This window comes from Amblyomma americanum, chromosome 6, assembly GCF_052857255.1.
Source record: "Amblyomma americanum isolate KBUSLIRL-KWMA chromosome 6, ASM5285725v1, whole genome shotgun sequence".
Taxonomy (NCBI): Eukaryota; Metazoa; Arthropoda; class Arachnida; order Ixodida; family Ixodidae; genus Amblyomma; species Amblyomma americanum.
The window spans coordinates 84,618,804-84,633,377 of record NC_135502.1 but is presented as its reverse complement, the minus strand read 5'-3'; the positions used below and the strand labels follow the sequence as shown (position 1 = coordinate 84,633,377).

The following is a 14,574-nucleotide window of genomic DNA, read 5'->3' as shown; positions in this document are numbered from 1 at the left end:
TCTGAACGGGCATCGAGTTACATTAAAATTTCAGGCCATGTCTAAGGCTAAGATAAATTTACGTAGAAATTTACAAGGCGGCATAAAACACGACAGAAAAAAAATTTTATTGAGGAAGAGCGCATGCATATTCTATACATGTTATCTTATGCTGTCAGTCTTATAACTTGCATGGAGAGGCTGTCCAGAGAGCTATACAGGTCGCGTATGCGCCACGCATACGTTGCAGTGCGGAGTGTTCGCATATGCGGTATTTTCGGGGTATAAGCAGCGATTTTTTGCCTGTTGGCGGATTTACACATTAGGAGAGGGAGGTTAAAAATCTGTCCCATACAAGCTTCACTCCATTTTCTTAACTACGGCATCAAAGCACGAAGGAAGGATCAGGTTCTTGATTCGAATCACAGGTTGCCAAACCTAATGCGGCACTTCTGAAAGGCGTAGGAGGCATCCTCACACTTTATCCGAAGGATGAAAACGTTGCTGGTGCCGTGCCCTTCTCGGTTGACGGCTGTGCAGCTGTAGCGACCCCTGCGCGACTTGCGCACTTTCTGCAGCACCAGCGACTGGTTGCTCACGATGACGCCGGCGCTGGTGTTGGTGGACACCTCGTGGCCTTCGAAGAGCCACGTCACCTCGCTGGCCGGAGGACTGGCGTCGACGTGGCACTCGAGGTACACGTCACGGCCTTCGTGTATGTCGTGCTCTTTCAGGTTCTGGCCCAGCAGAAGGGTGATGCGGGGCTTGTCTGTGAATACGGGCAACAGCGTGTCACAGCCAAGGAAAAGGGAAAGAATAAAAACGTATTTTTATTTTTCAAGTTCACTTCCTCTTTATAATCTCAAAGACAACAATTGGTATTTATATTTTTGAGTACTTAGGCAAACAAGATACGCGAAATGAATTCCAACGGACGTTTCGACATATTACTTCACTGTCACCATAAAAAAACAAATTTCAAAAATGGAGGGGACACTTAAGGTCACTTTAAGAGTATGACATGATATCGTAATCGGTTAATTCTCATATTTGCCGAAGGTCATTCCCTTCATTACATTCACACATGCTTGAGAGACTTCATGCTCCTCCTGGCACAGTGGTGCAGCAGTTAAGAGAACACCATTGCCTTGCGATAGCAGGTACTCTAAGTGGTGGGTCTTGTGCGACCCAGGTTGGTCTTCCCGAGCGACCAATCAATAATTTAAATGCCACCTGCAACGGTGTGCAGTTTTCTCAATATCCAGTGGGCAGGTTGTGAAGATGCCGCAAGATCACGTGACCTAGGTGGCCCACCTTCTTCCTAGGTTGCTCTCTGAGAACCACGTGCCAGAGCCACACTCGTGATTTTTTGCTCACAACGCCGACAACGCCGATATTTATTTTTTCTTTCGGAGAACGGGGCCTTTAACGCTATCACATTAATATTGATAGGGTGGGAGGGGGAGATGAATTTTTTTGACATAGAGTAGTTTTTGAACATAAAAAAAATAAATTAGTTTCAAAATCGTAGGCCACGGGTGACTGTGGTACTCTAGAAGCAGCGTCTGGACTGATGAGGACCAACTGGTCTTTTTCCTTTGAACTTAAGAAAAATCATGAGTTCACGAGAGGGTTGAACAACCATTTAAATTCGGATGTCTGCAAGAGGATATCGACCCATGAACTGAGTCTGAGCTGCAGGACTACATAACCACTGCAGCACTCCGAAGATAATATGCACCGTTTTTCTCATAATTTTTATAAATGATATGCTATTTGCTATCTGTTTCTTTTGGTTGTGGTTTGACGTCTCTCATAGCCTCAGTCGCTTTGGCACGTTAAACCCCCATAAAATGAACTAAACTTGTTTGGTTGTAGCTAACACACAGGCAAACCATAGTGCTATTTTTCTGCGTTCACTGATTCCGAGGCCGCGATATGGACCGTATATATTAGCCTGCTGCTCGCCCTCCATTTCGGGGAAATTTGTGACCTATAACTTGTCTCTCGTTATTAAATCCTTGCATGCTTATGCGCAATAACTCTAGCGACAGCAACCTATTTTAAAGTACACACACAACAGATGATGTTTTCTTTTGCACTTGGTGGGCCTTAGCTGTTGACCTTCGGTACATTCCTCTTAAGCCCTTTGTGCAAGCAGAGATTATGAGTGAAAAAAAAAAGGTCCAAAGTAATTCGCGCAGCACATACATTGCTATCTTAATTTTTCCGAACAGTGCTCGGGTCAGCCCCCGCCATTCACATGCACAGCGAAAAGTATTAATTCTTTCTACAGGACGCATGGAGGCCAATAAACATTTACCACACACGCTCGCATATAAAAATGGTAGAAGAAAATGCATACAATGCACTCGGAACACTAGCGCAAGATTTTACATTACAGTCATGCCGATCCCTGCGAATTTATTATGATGCAAGTCCATTTGCTTTAAGTGCACAAGACCTAAATACCAACTGCACAAACTTAGCAAATCATAATTTCTCCTTGTCTTCTGCTTTCCTTCCAGCATTCAAGCCCCTTTTTTGACATGTCTGTGCTTTCAGTGCACATGAAATAGCTGGTAAGTGTTTTGAGATTGATGAGACAACAGATATATAGCTCCACCTGCACTTCGCAGTATTTTCGGAGCTAGCGGCATTATTTAAGCTGATAAAGGTACCATGAAGTTGAATGTTTAGTTCAAATTATTGTTTTCTTGTTCACCTCTTTTTCATTTTTATATATACTTTTCTTATCACGTGTGGTGCTACCATTCGTGCCTAAATATATTTGTACCCTCTCCTTTACGCTGGAGTGACCAAGGGCGCTGTACATCTAAGGCATTTGCCTAGATGGCTTATGGGGCGCAACTCCTTGTCAATCCTTTTATATGCTTTTTGGCTGTGCTCCTAACATCTCTGCGATGTTGAAGTAAATATGACTTGACTTGGAGTGTTTTTTGATAAGGTCCTGTGTTATTTTCATAGTGCACGTTGCCGCAGGGAACAGCATATTCGTTTCCACTCAGTTCTCTGCTGGCACCGCGGCCCTCGATGAAGCATGCTTTACCTGTTCCTCCGGTTTGTTGAGAGCACGACCGATTTGGGGGGATGGTGGGGGGGGGGGGGGGGGTGCATGCTTAACATACTCCGCTGTTCCGCTCACACGCGCTGCTAATGATATGTTTTCTTCTTTCTCTGGTATCACTATGTTCTTCATTCATGAGTCCGCCTCTACACTAAGTTACTCTTCCACAAGAACCGCTCGTACTCTGTCAACCTCGCCGCCTTCAGTCTAGCCACAGAACTGAAGAAAAAATTAATTATTCCGGGGCCCACTTTGGCTAGACTCAGTAGCACATATCGTTTCTTTTGCAAGTAAACAATTATTATTCATGTGCTGCGCTCTCCAGCATTTTTCAGCTCATCATTCTCATGGTTCATGTTGCGCCGTATTCAGCAGCCTTTCAGGTATACTGTAGACAAGCAATCACCCGCAACATAGTCTGGGAGGGCGGGATGCGGTGATGTAGCTGTGATGGCAATATCAAGGACTGCACACGCCCTTGAAGAACTTGAAAACTTGGGTATTGCCGAAATGACCTTCCGATTTAATTTTAAGCACCTAAACTGGTGGGATGCTTAAACCTACCTCCTCGGGGGTTAATTTGTCAAGATAGAGTCCAAACCTGCGTCTGTTACTTCCACATGCCTCACGAGAGCCATGATTTTTTCGATGTGATGAAATGCAACAAAATACAATATGTTATACTGCATTACATTTCAATACAACGATAATAATCTATTCGACAAAAGGCGTAAATCTGGCAGAATATTCCTTATTAAATTCAGTATTTCTTGAAGAAAATATACACAGGGGATTGCACCAGAGCGGATTTCAAAAATTCATGCAGAAAACACTCATAAGTTGAATATTTAAGATTTTCATCTATGCACACGTAACTTTATATGCCTCACGTCCTGCGCAATCTGCGGCAATAAAAATAGCTTTCCTCGATTAAAAAAATAAATCCTCAATTTTTATAAAGAATGAAAAAAAACAATGAACACAAATGCGCCGATAATCGATTTTCTTTCACGTTTTAGGGTACCCCATTCAGGAATCTTAAGCCCGCGCTCTCTTACGCTTTAACGCCGTCGACCGGAGGCGCCGACCAAGTTTGCCTAAGGAGTGCAAAAAGCAGACACTTCAAGAAAAAATGAACAGACACAGATGAAAATGCCGCTAACAGAAAACGTCGAGTTTCCAGCCTTCCTCGATGGCGCTGCCAGGGATGAACTGGTTCTCTGCTCGGCACGACAGCACCAGGCCATTATCCTCGGCCCTGGGTGTGAACAGGATCACGCTTGAACTGGTGCTGACGCCTTCTTGGACCTGTGCACGGAAAAAGGGGAAAAGGGGCCAAGCGCCTTCTGAAGCAATTCAGCTGTCCGGTTGGCAAGACAGAGTCTGTTAGCGAGGCCATGGCGGATTGGGCTTAGTGAGCTGGTGAACGACTAATATGGCACAGAACTGCAGGATTCAAATATATTGACCAGCGAAAACAGTGGCGACAGCGGGGCACTGAAAGAAAATGCAGTCAGTATGGTGAAACATTCGCAAATACGTGTCACAATCTTTGTGCCCCTAAGGTGATCTGTGATGTGTTAAGGAACACTTTGCGGAACTTGCTTCTGCATAGTTTGCTTCGTTGCGAAACAAACAGCTCCTTTGCTTGAAGTACAGATCACAAAATGTTGCGCTACAAGAGCAGTGCTTAAAAAGAGGAGAAATGGAATATCAGAAAATGGACAATAGGCGATAGTTAGGGGTGTCGATTGATTGATTGGTTGAAAGAATGAATGAATGAATGAACGAATGAACGACTGATTGATTGATTGATTGATTGATTGATTGAATAGAAGACCTTGCCTGATGCTCCTTAGATGAAAGAATCTGCTCGCCACTTTTCCACCAGGTCAGTAACGCAGGAGGCCGGGACCCGCTTGAAGAGCACACCAGCTCAACTTCTTTGTCGGCCGACAGGGGTCGCTTCGGCGGCTGGATGGTCACGTCCAGCGGTATCACTGCGGCGTTTGTTCAACGGAGAAACAAGGGCGAAAGTCAAAAGCGGACACCAGCCAACTGCCCGCTACTGGGACAACAATTCTGGATTATTAATGAGGGTTATTTTCGCGAAGTAGCGTGCCGGTAGAGCATAAAGACACAAGTAAAAAATGCTGACAGGAAGTAAAAGAAGCACCTTCAGAACACAGTGTTCGTCGACAAGCGTTCGCTCCTTGCTGCTTGCGTTGTTTGTTTTCGGTAACATAAAGAAAAAGAAAATACAAAGAGAGGAACACGTCGCTAAGTTTTATCGCAAGCTGGATGAACGACCGAGTGGTAATTGCAGTAATGCAGGCACATAACTGCGCTTGCTGTACTATCCATCACAGCACTGTTCAACATGATGAATTTCGAAACACCTACAAATTCCTATAACCAGCTGTGTAGATGAACTTAATATCACAAGACATATTATAAAAACACTCGCCACCTAACTGGCGCAGTAAATTACTGGTACATGGTCCGTGACCGGAACTCTATCTTGTGCACAGAGAAAAGCTTAATAATCGTAGGAGAGCATGTAAACTTCCCCATATAAAAGGAAAGAGCTTTGGTAATAAAAAGGGGAATAAGCGATGAAAGATGAAACAAGCTGAATGGTCCTCACAGCGCTCTTGCTGAGGCAGGTGCAGAAGGCAGCTAAATTGTGCAAACTTAAAGGACAGCTTTACTCTACGAAGGTTCGGCTAGCGCATATTTATAGACAGTGCCATTTTGCTGGCCCGCACAATTTTAAATTCAGCCTATTTTTTTCATTGAGAAAATTATCACCGTCTTTGGTCCTGACTTAAGGGGAAAAGTTGCGAAGTAAATGTTGTAGAGCACGTTGAGATTGTGTACTCCCGTGTCGCGATGTCAGCACCCTCCAAACTATCGCGACTGAAGGAAGTCGGTACGCAAATCCTCCACTGATGGAGGAAAAACGCTAAGGCGCCCGTGTGCTGTGCGATGTCAGAACGCGTTAAAGATCCCCAGGTGGTCGAAATTATTCCGGAGCCCTCCACTACGGCACCTCTTTCTTCCTTTCTTCTTTCACTCCCTCCTTTATCCCTCCCCTTACGGCGCGGTTCAGGTGTCCGCCGATATATGAGACAGATAGTGCGCCATTGCCTTTCCCCAAAAACCAATTATTATTATTATTATTAAGAGAGCATCAGTTGCGGCGATAGTCGTCTTCTTACAATCATAATGTTGGTACAGCGGGGGAGAACACGCCGTCGCTGTTTGAGGGCGCTGCAGAGGTCATTTTTGACAGACCAACTTTCACTGTAAAGCAGCAGAATCACGACTTTAGCAAAAATAGTCGCCCGCGATAATCGCCGAACCATCGCTGATACCTGTAACCTGTTTGCTCATTGCAGATTTATGAAACAAATTTCTATTAGCCGTGAAAAATTTGAGGCTGCTAACATCGCGATGCGGGAGCGGATTGTGGCTTGAGGATTTTCGGATCTCGGAGAATTTTTTTTTCTGGTCAATAAAAGTACCGCACTACAGCCACATTGACGGAAGGAACTGAAATGAGGATCTCTCAACTCGTTCTATGAATATTGCATTGAAAATTGCCTACTTAAGTTAAAGACAAAGAAGTTTTTTTTTTGTTAAATACGAAATTACAAGATATAAAAACGCTGACCTGGTCTTGATGTCTCCCTATAACCTTGCGGAGGGCGAATCATCATAAAACACGTTGTCATTTCTTAAAGCTTGGCACAAGCCTTGTATAACACCCTGTATTGTCCTAATACATAATTTGTAACCTGCTATGCTCGGCGACAGGCTTTCTTAGCAATGAAGCGAAGACTACTGGGGCGGCGCTCCCTTAACTGTGTCATTCCGCCATATAGTTAGGAGCATGATGGTGGGCCTAATTGTCTGGCACGTTGCTCTCTCCACAGTCCCTTTACTCTGTCGCAGGGTAGCCGGCGCCATCTATAGAAGCTTATTTTAACTAGGCGTGACTAACAAACCCCTTTAAATCATCAAAGCTGTTTTTTCTTCTTCTTGACTTTCAGCTTTGAAAGTAGGCAGTTGCGTTAGAAATGCGCCTAAAATGACGAATGCTGACACTATTTGATTCTGAAAGAGATATTCGATAGCTGCAAGACGGGACTATATTTCCCTGCGTAGGAAGCGAAGGCGTGTTTCAGCTCCCTAGCTTCCGTTCATTTGCCACAAAAAGTCGCCGCGGAGTACAGGAAGCAAGTATTCCACATCACTTTCAAAATTATGATGTGTGAAATCTTGGGAAAAGGGTTCCGTAATCCAGCCATTTAAATGTCAAGTACTGATCTTCCGTTTTAGATTGCGTGCAGTGTTCTGGAATGTCGATGAAATGCTTATAGCTACAGTAAAGTTTTACACACATAAACAAATATATAGACAAGTGTCAAGAATAAAAGTAGTGGCATGAGCTATATTTTCAACAGGACCAGCCTGCGAAGTACTAAAAAGATGAAAGCCCGCGCATATTGGACAGCGTCATGGTGAAAGCCGCCGTGGTGAAAGCCAGTGAACATGAGCTTCACGAAAATTGGCTGAAATCGCAACATACGACCGTTATTGCTTCCAGGTACAAAAATTCCTCTTCATACATGTTACATCAAAGACCCAAAAACCAAGTAAGAAGGTGAGATCCGCAGAGTAGCACATAGCGGCTAAGACGTTCAGAGAAATGACTAGTTCTAAAACCTTACTATAATTCAGTTACAAAAAACTGCACAAGATGACGCCACTAGTGTATGACACTCTCCTCTTTTTCACGGCACGGTGGCCCTGTGGTGATAGTAAAGCCTATTCCTCAATTCAAAGCTACTTATCGCAGAAATCTCGTTGAGTTAATGCGCACTGCCCCCTTAAACTGCTGCCGCCATTCTACCTGATGAGGGATAGAAAGGAAATGCAGTAAGCGCTTCTCCTCACGGTTCATGTCCAGCGTGATAGAGCGCGATGCGGCCACGGTGACGTTGTTGTTGCTGGCCTGACACGTGAGCACCACGAGGAAGTCGGAGCGTTTCAGCTCGCGTATCTCGAAGCTGTTGTGCACGACGTCCCCGACGCTTGTGTAGTTGTTGTCCACGAGTCGCTTGTCGCGCCACCAGGTGACGACAGGACGAGGCTTGCCTGCGCACGAAACGAAACCACGAACTGTTGGCTGCTTGCTGCTGTCGGCCATTTGGTCGCGATTAGCGAGTTATAATTATCCCCAGAGATATACCGAAGCAATTACCTAAGCAGTTATAGGCGGATAACTGCTACTGTAGTTTGCCCGCAGCGTACTTTAAGGTGATTGCTGATATAGTCGATGCAATGCTTGACTTCTCTAAACCCAGGGAACAAGCCGGATTTTAAGAGTATTCGACTCACATCCTAGTCATAGCTTCAGTGAAATTACAGAAGAATGTACAAAACATTACAAATTCATACGTTTGAAGTCGCACATTATCGGCTGCATATCAGTAATTCAATGACTAGCAGTCAAAATCTTATTGAGTAACGAAGGCTTTGTAGAAACATAAATGAATACGCTATAAATAATCTACAGCAGCCGGACACCGACTAAAGCCCTTCAAAGCACAATAAAAAAATGTATGGTCAAGAAGGATACGAAATACCTGTGTTTTTATGCAATGCAGGCGTACAAGAATCAAGGAGAATGGACTAAGGCAGTTGAGTACATCCACTTTGGAGACCGCCGCGGTGGCTCAGTGGTTACGGCGCTCGGCTGTTGACCCGAAAGACGCGCGTTCGATCCTGGCCGCGGCGGTCGAATTTCGATGCAGGCAAAGTTCTAGAGGCCCGTGTACTGTGCGATATCAATGCACGTTAAAGAACCCCAGGAGGTCGAAATTTCCGGAGCCCTCCACTATGGCGTCCCTCATAGCCCGAGTTGCTTTCGGATGTTAAACCCTATAAACCAAACCAACCAACATCCACTTTGGAGAAACCCCTCATCAAGCCGTGCGTCTGTCATCATAACCATATCGCCAATAATTAATAAATCATCATGTGTCAAAGCCTAGGGAGGATCAATGAAGGCGCTGCTGTGGATTGCTTTGGAAATTGTTTTTATATTCGTAGCTTCCGTAACGTGTACTGAAAGTTAAGTATAATAATATTCTTGCATTTAACCCCTAATAATATTAACGTAATTGCAGTTAACGACTCTGGACCAGAAAGGTAAAGTAAAACTATAGGCTTGAGAAAATTATGTTGAAAATTGAAATATTGGCTTAGAAGTCTTGCAAAGCTATAGTAGTTCACGATATGAAGCGGGTTATTGATGTACGAGGGTACTTTTATCTATGTCAGTTTGTCTACACTGTTGAAGTACTGGTTGTAATAAATACATTAGTAGAGATCAGGGATAAACTGTAGTGAATTTGTAAGGAATTTCGAAACTGCGACTAGAACTTTACAGATTTTTTTTTTTGACGAGGTAGACAAAATGCATGACCGATATATCCCTTGTGTTCCTATCTGACACCCTTCTTGATTGGAATTTACAGCGCTTTTCCCCATGCACAGGGAAGGCAGCAATGCAATAGAGTGCGCTAAGTGTGATATTACAGCTTGCGCAGTCTATGTAGTGATCGCAGAGAGTGTTGCGCAAAATGTAGCGTCAATTATCGCGCTCTCATTGAAGCAGTAACTGCGTTTCGCAGAGAATGCTTGAACTCCTGTCTGACGCGAAAACAGAAAGTTTCTTTTTTTTCCCATGTGCGCTATTTTGAACGTGCGTCATGCCCGGATGTAGCTAACGACCTGTTACACAAGCATCTAGTTGCGGCGAAACCACGTCCGCGAATTATGTTTCTAGGGGCGCTAATGAAATGCAAGTGAATGAAACACACAGCATGCATAAGCAAGCGAACTCCCCAGGTGTCTTTCCTTGGAAGCTAAATGTGTACTCCCCGCGAGCACTATTTGCTAAATATCTCAAAACAAGCAAAAAAAATAACAACTAATGATTTGTCAAGGACTTTTCTCACTGCAAAAGGAGGAGCATTTAAATACGAATGAATGGAAACGAGGCGAATGTATGCAAAGGAAAAGCAAGCATACATGCTTGGATAAACAGGAAAGCCGCAGTTTTCAGAAGGCAGCTTAATGCAGCTTGAATAGCGCGCCGGCTCATTTCTTTCTTCTTTGTATTTGGACGTTGACAAACATTAAGGCCCTTTATCCCAACATCCGTGCTTCACCATGAGTCGATCGCTAAGCTCTCGGTGCCGCGCACCCGCCTGTTTGTCAAACGCTTAGCATTTACAATACGCAGAAGAAAAAAAAAACTGGGGCCTACTTCCTACAGCTTCCCCATTTACCCTTTCGTGTTTTCTCTCTGTATTTTTATTTATTTAATTTCGTCTCATTCACGACGTTAAATAGCCTCGCTGCAGTGCAAGCAATTTTACGCACACAAGGAACTCATAGGCAGAAGTCCAACAAACAAGAATAAAAAAAACATTCCGATGCAAGATTCATGTAGAGATCAGGCGTGACTGACGTCCCGAAGAGGTTAAAGGTTGCATGCGAGACGAGATATTTGACACGCCGAACACGAGCAAAAAATACGGAAGGGATTCCGCTGTTTAGTTACTGGCTGCGTCGGATGAGCAAAATAGTTTCTTTAAGGCCTCCAGGAGCAGGAGGAATTACAAGAGGCCAATTTTAGATAACGCCAATTCTGAAACGCGCCCACAACAGGAGCAAACGTGTAGACTGCCACGAAAAATAACTTGGATTTTTTGCCCGGCGGCAACAAAAAAGAATAAGAACCGGTCATGGAGACGGCAGTGGACGAGGGGAAATAGAGGGAGGGCGAAGTTGCCTGGGCCTGAGTGAAGAAGCTCCACTGACAACTGACAGCGCAGTTTGGAAGTTCATAGCGAAAACCAGCAGGCGTATAAACGAGCCATCAAGACCAGAATGCGTGTGCCGGGGAGAGATGATGCGAACTTGCATTTACGCCTAAAGCGTCAGATGGCAGTGGGGTCGGCGATGTGATAAGGGGGCAAGCAGGGGTGGGTTCGGGAAGCAGGGAAGAAGCAGCGATGCAAAAGCAATCAGGAGCGACTCGGCGAGGAACGGCAGCAGGGAAACGCAACAACAGCATTTTCAGCAGAGGAAAAAAACAAAACAAAGGTACCAAGTAAACAAAATATGGCATAAAAAACCTGATTCTCCAGCCGCGCAAGAAAGGACGACGGAGTAGGAGGGGGAAAGATGCGGAAGGAAAGGGAAGCGAAAGGAGCGACATGAAAGTGAGAATGCCGAAGGGACAGGAAGCAGGAGAGGAAAGAAGAGCGAATGGAAAAAGAACCAAGTGATGCTGCTATAGAAGAACAAGAGTTCGGAGGATGGTGGCACGGGGAGCAGCAGCATCGGCGCCGCCGAGAGAGTATTTCTCGGCCGGCCGAGCTCACCTCCTTCCACTTGGCAGACGAGCCGGAGATTTTCCCCTTCGTTGAAGCGACCCACGAGTCCCTCCATCCTGCGGCCGTCCTCGTCCACGATGACGGGGTCCCCTGGGGGCACTGCGCACGGTTGGGAGAGAAAGGGGGAGGGAGAGAGTGAGAAGACAGCGAAACGCGCGATGCCGCAACGAAGCCCCGTTTCTGTTGCGCGCCGCTGACCGCGATGTCACGCGCGCGCCCGCTGGGCATGCGTTAAACCACCGCGGCCCACCTTTCCGCCCACTCTCACAAGTCCACGTGTAAGTTGTATTCCAAGCGCACACTCTTCACACCGCTGATGTCCCCAGGGCGAAAGTGAGCGGCAGGCAAGTGCTGGCTATGTCATGAGCAAAGACGACAGCAACAACAACGATGGCGCCAACAAGATTGGTTACTCGAACGGAAATTCAGAAACGAAGTTTTTCTTTCGGGAGAGATATATGGGGTAGTCAGGTGAAAAGCGGAAAACTAGGGTAAAGTAAGAACTTTGGAGTGTTTAAATCTTGTTTTTTTTTTTAATGGTGGTTCCTGAAGCAGCTTGAATCATCAGAGAAACGGCCACGACCTCAATATAGCTACAATGTTCAGCTATCATTCTACACTGGATTCAACAGCTCATGTAATGCATCAGTTTTAGAACTTCGGTGAAGTTAATGAGCCACTGCTGGATGTATTATTATGTTTTTCATGTACGAGTAGTACATTCTATACTTTATTATGTTTTATTATGTTTTTCTTCGATGAAAGATGTGTCGGGTTGTCGGCGTGTACTGCTGCTGCTTTGTAGGGGACGAGGACTTGTCAAGCTCCTATCGTAGCTTTTTGCCTCGCCTCCCCCATCTTTGATGAAAATAAATGAAATATATAAAATACTTCTCCTGCAAAGTGGGCAACAAAATATTATGCTGGCAGCGTTCGCCTTTTGTAGCTCTATAGAATAGCCACGTGAAAATATTCTTGGTTCAATCTAACTGCTTTGAACTTCATTCTTTCCTGACAGCCTTCAGTTTTAAACAAGCAAAAACATTTATTTTCAAAATAAAGATCACACGATTCTGAAAGAAGAAAGTTCGCCACCATGGAGCTATTTCTGCCCGAATTAAGCGAAGACGAATAAAATGCTTTGACCCGCATTGTGATTTCGCTCGCACCTGCTCTACCTACCTATTTTGTTTCCAGATAAAACACCACATGTGCATCTATCAACCGCAATATTTACAGGATATACACCAAAATACAAACAAATAAGCAAATATGTGAAGATTCCACTGCATCCGCAGTATAGTTTTAAAAAAAACTAAACGGTTAAATGGTCATGCCTGACTGCCGTTACGACGATAAATGAAATAAAAAAGAGGGCGCCTTACCCACTACAGTTTTGGAGTGAAAAAAATTTCGCATACGCGAGATATTATACCGCATGCAAATTATGTGCGCTTGTCATCGCAACCTCTGGCACTCGGTAAAAATACGGACAATACAGAACAGAAGAGCAGCGGTGGTATAGAATGGCATAAATCCAATACTTTCGAAGGAGTAACAAAGCAGGCAAGACGCCGTATCACAATAACCAAACGTGGCCTCGACCTCTTTGTTGCCGTTTTCTTTTATTTATGCATAACACCAGTTCTTCCTTTTCCACCAACACCCCTCTCCCTTCCGCTTTCTCTTACCGCACGAATTCTTCCGCTTAGATATGCAGGTCCGGCTCGGTGGTGCCGGCGAGTGCGCCAGCAAAGTGCCAGTGAAGCGCACCCGTGCGCGCCAGCGTATCTCTTTTCAGCGGCCGCGCGGGGCCCTGAAAAACGGCCGCGCGCCCAGAATGGGTCTTCACTCTCGATGACGCCTTTATCCAGCGCTGCCGTATTCCAGGCACGATCTCAAACACGCACGAGGTGTCCCAAACTAGACTCGTATTACTGCAACTATCTCTCTAGCTCGCACGAGGCCGCATATAAATGTTCCCCGACGAGGCTGCGCGGCGCTTGGCTCCAGACGCACAGGGGACTGTAGTTGTTCTGCAGCAGCCGACTTTGGGGGAAAACGGCGCGCAGCTGGAGCACGCGCTCTGCGGCAATGTATCTTCGCCGCTGGCAGACGTTGGCTCTAGTTCACCTAGCGCAAGCATGGAACACCAAACATGCTTCAAAGAGCTGGAAACTGGAACTCGAATACTCCTGCCCGTATGATTACTTGGGATGTTTTCGGGTAACACTTTCCCTCAGTTCATGTAGCTTCATTTAGGGCTCGTCCAACAGCGCGTTATCCAACCATCGGTAAGACAAAACATGCGGCGTTTTAAAGCGGAATCTGTTTGTGGGAGGTTATACGCGGAGGACAAACGCGTGGCTTGGTCGAGCTAAGTTTGCAGCTTTCCTTTGGGTGGCGCTGATTCGCTCGAAACGGAAGCGATAGCTTGCGTTGCCCGGTTTACGTAAATGAAATCGCTTAGGCACCACGTGCTCGCTGCGTTCCACCGCGTCACAAGGGCGCGTAGCAGGGGAGTGAGGAGGAAACAAACCGGAGCGACACAGCTGCGACGGCGGAGGTTGAGATAACTACAGGTAGTTGGACTGGATCTAGCGATCATGCTGTTCGTGTCTGTGCCTTTGTACTATGTATTCTGCTGAGCTATGACTAAGCTTACAGTCTTAAGATAAGCTTATGACTAAGCGTATACAACTGGGCTACAATTGGCGGTTTGTAACACTATGACTGATCTCTCCAGCGCACATAAAACACACAGATAAAAGGACAGTATACACCACGGCCGATAGAGTGGTGCCAACTCTGCTTACTCTGTCGGCACTTCCTCTTTTAGTGTGTTTTATATGCGCTGGAAAGATGAGCCGCAGCGAAATTCATGTCAGACTTAAAGGGTAGGTCGAATACATATTTGCCAGCCGGAGTGTTTCGTTCGACTCGGGCGAGTTGAAACGGTTGCGGATACAACATCAAGGTCACACTCACACATGCTTCAAGATATTGCTATAATGCTGCGTACTCAATACT

At 45.5% G+C, this 14,574-nt stretch overlaps 1 protein-coding gene across 1 annotated transcript in view; it reads right to left on the bottom strand.

Annotated features, from left to right (window-relative positions):
* The window catches only part of LOC144093807 (neural cell adhesion molecule 2-like), a 235,776-nt gene that overhangs the window by 27,982 nt on the left and 193,220 nt on the right, over positions 1-14,574 (bottom strand). The window contains exons 3-7 of the mRNA XM_077627512.1: positions 11,533-11,643; positions 8,030-8,230; positions 4,913-5,067; positions 4,231-4,375; positions 458-748 (exon numbers count right to left, since the gene is read on the bottom strand). Of these exons, the coding sequence (XP_077483638.1) occupies positions 458-748; positions 4,231-4,375; positions 4,913-5,067; positions 8,030-8,230; positions 11,533-11,643 (903 nt within the window). The remainder of the gene's footprint in view (positions 1-457; positions 749-4,230; positions 4,376-4,912; positions 5,068-8,029; positions 8,231-11,532; positions 11,644-14,574) is intronic.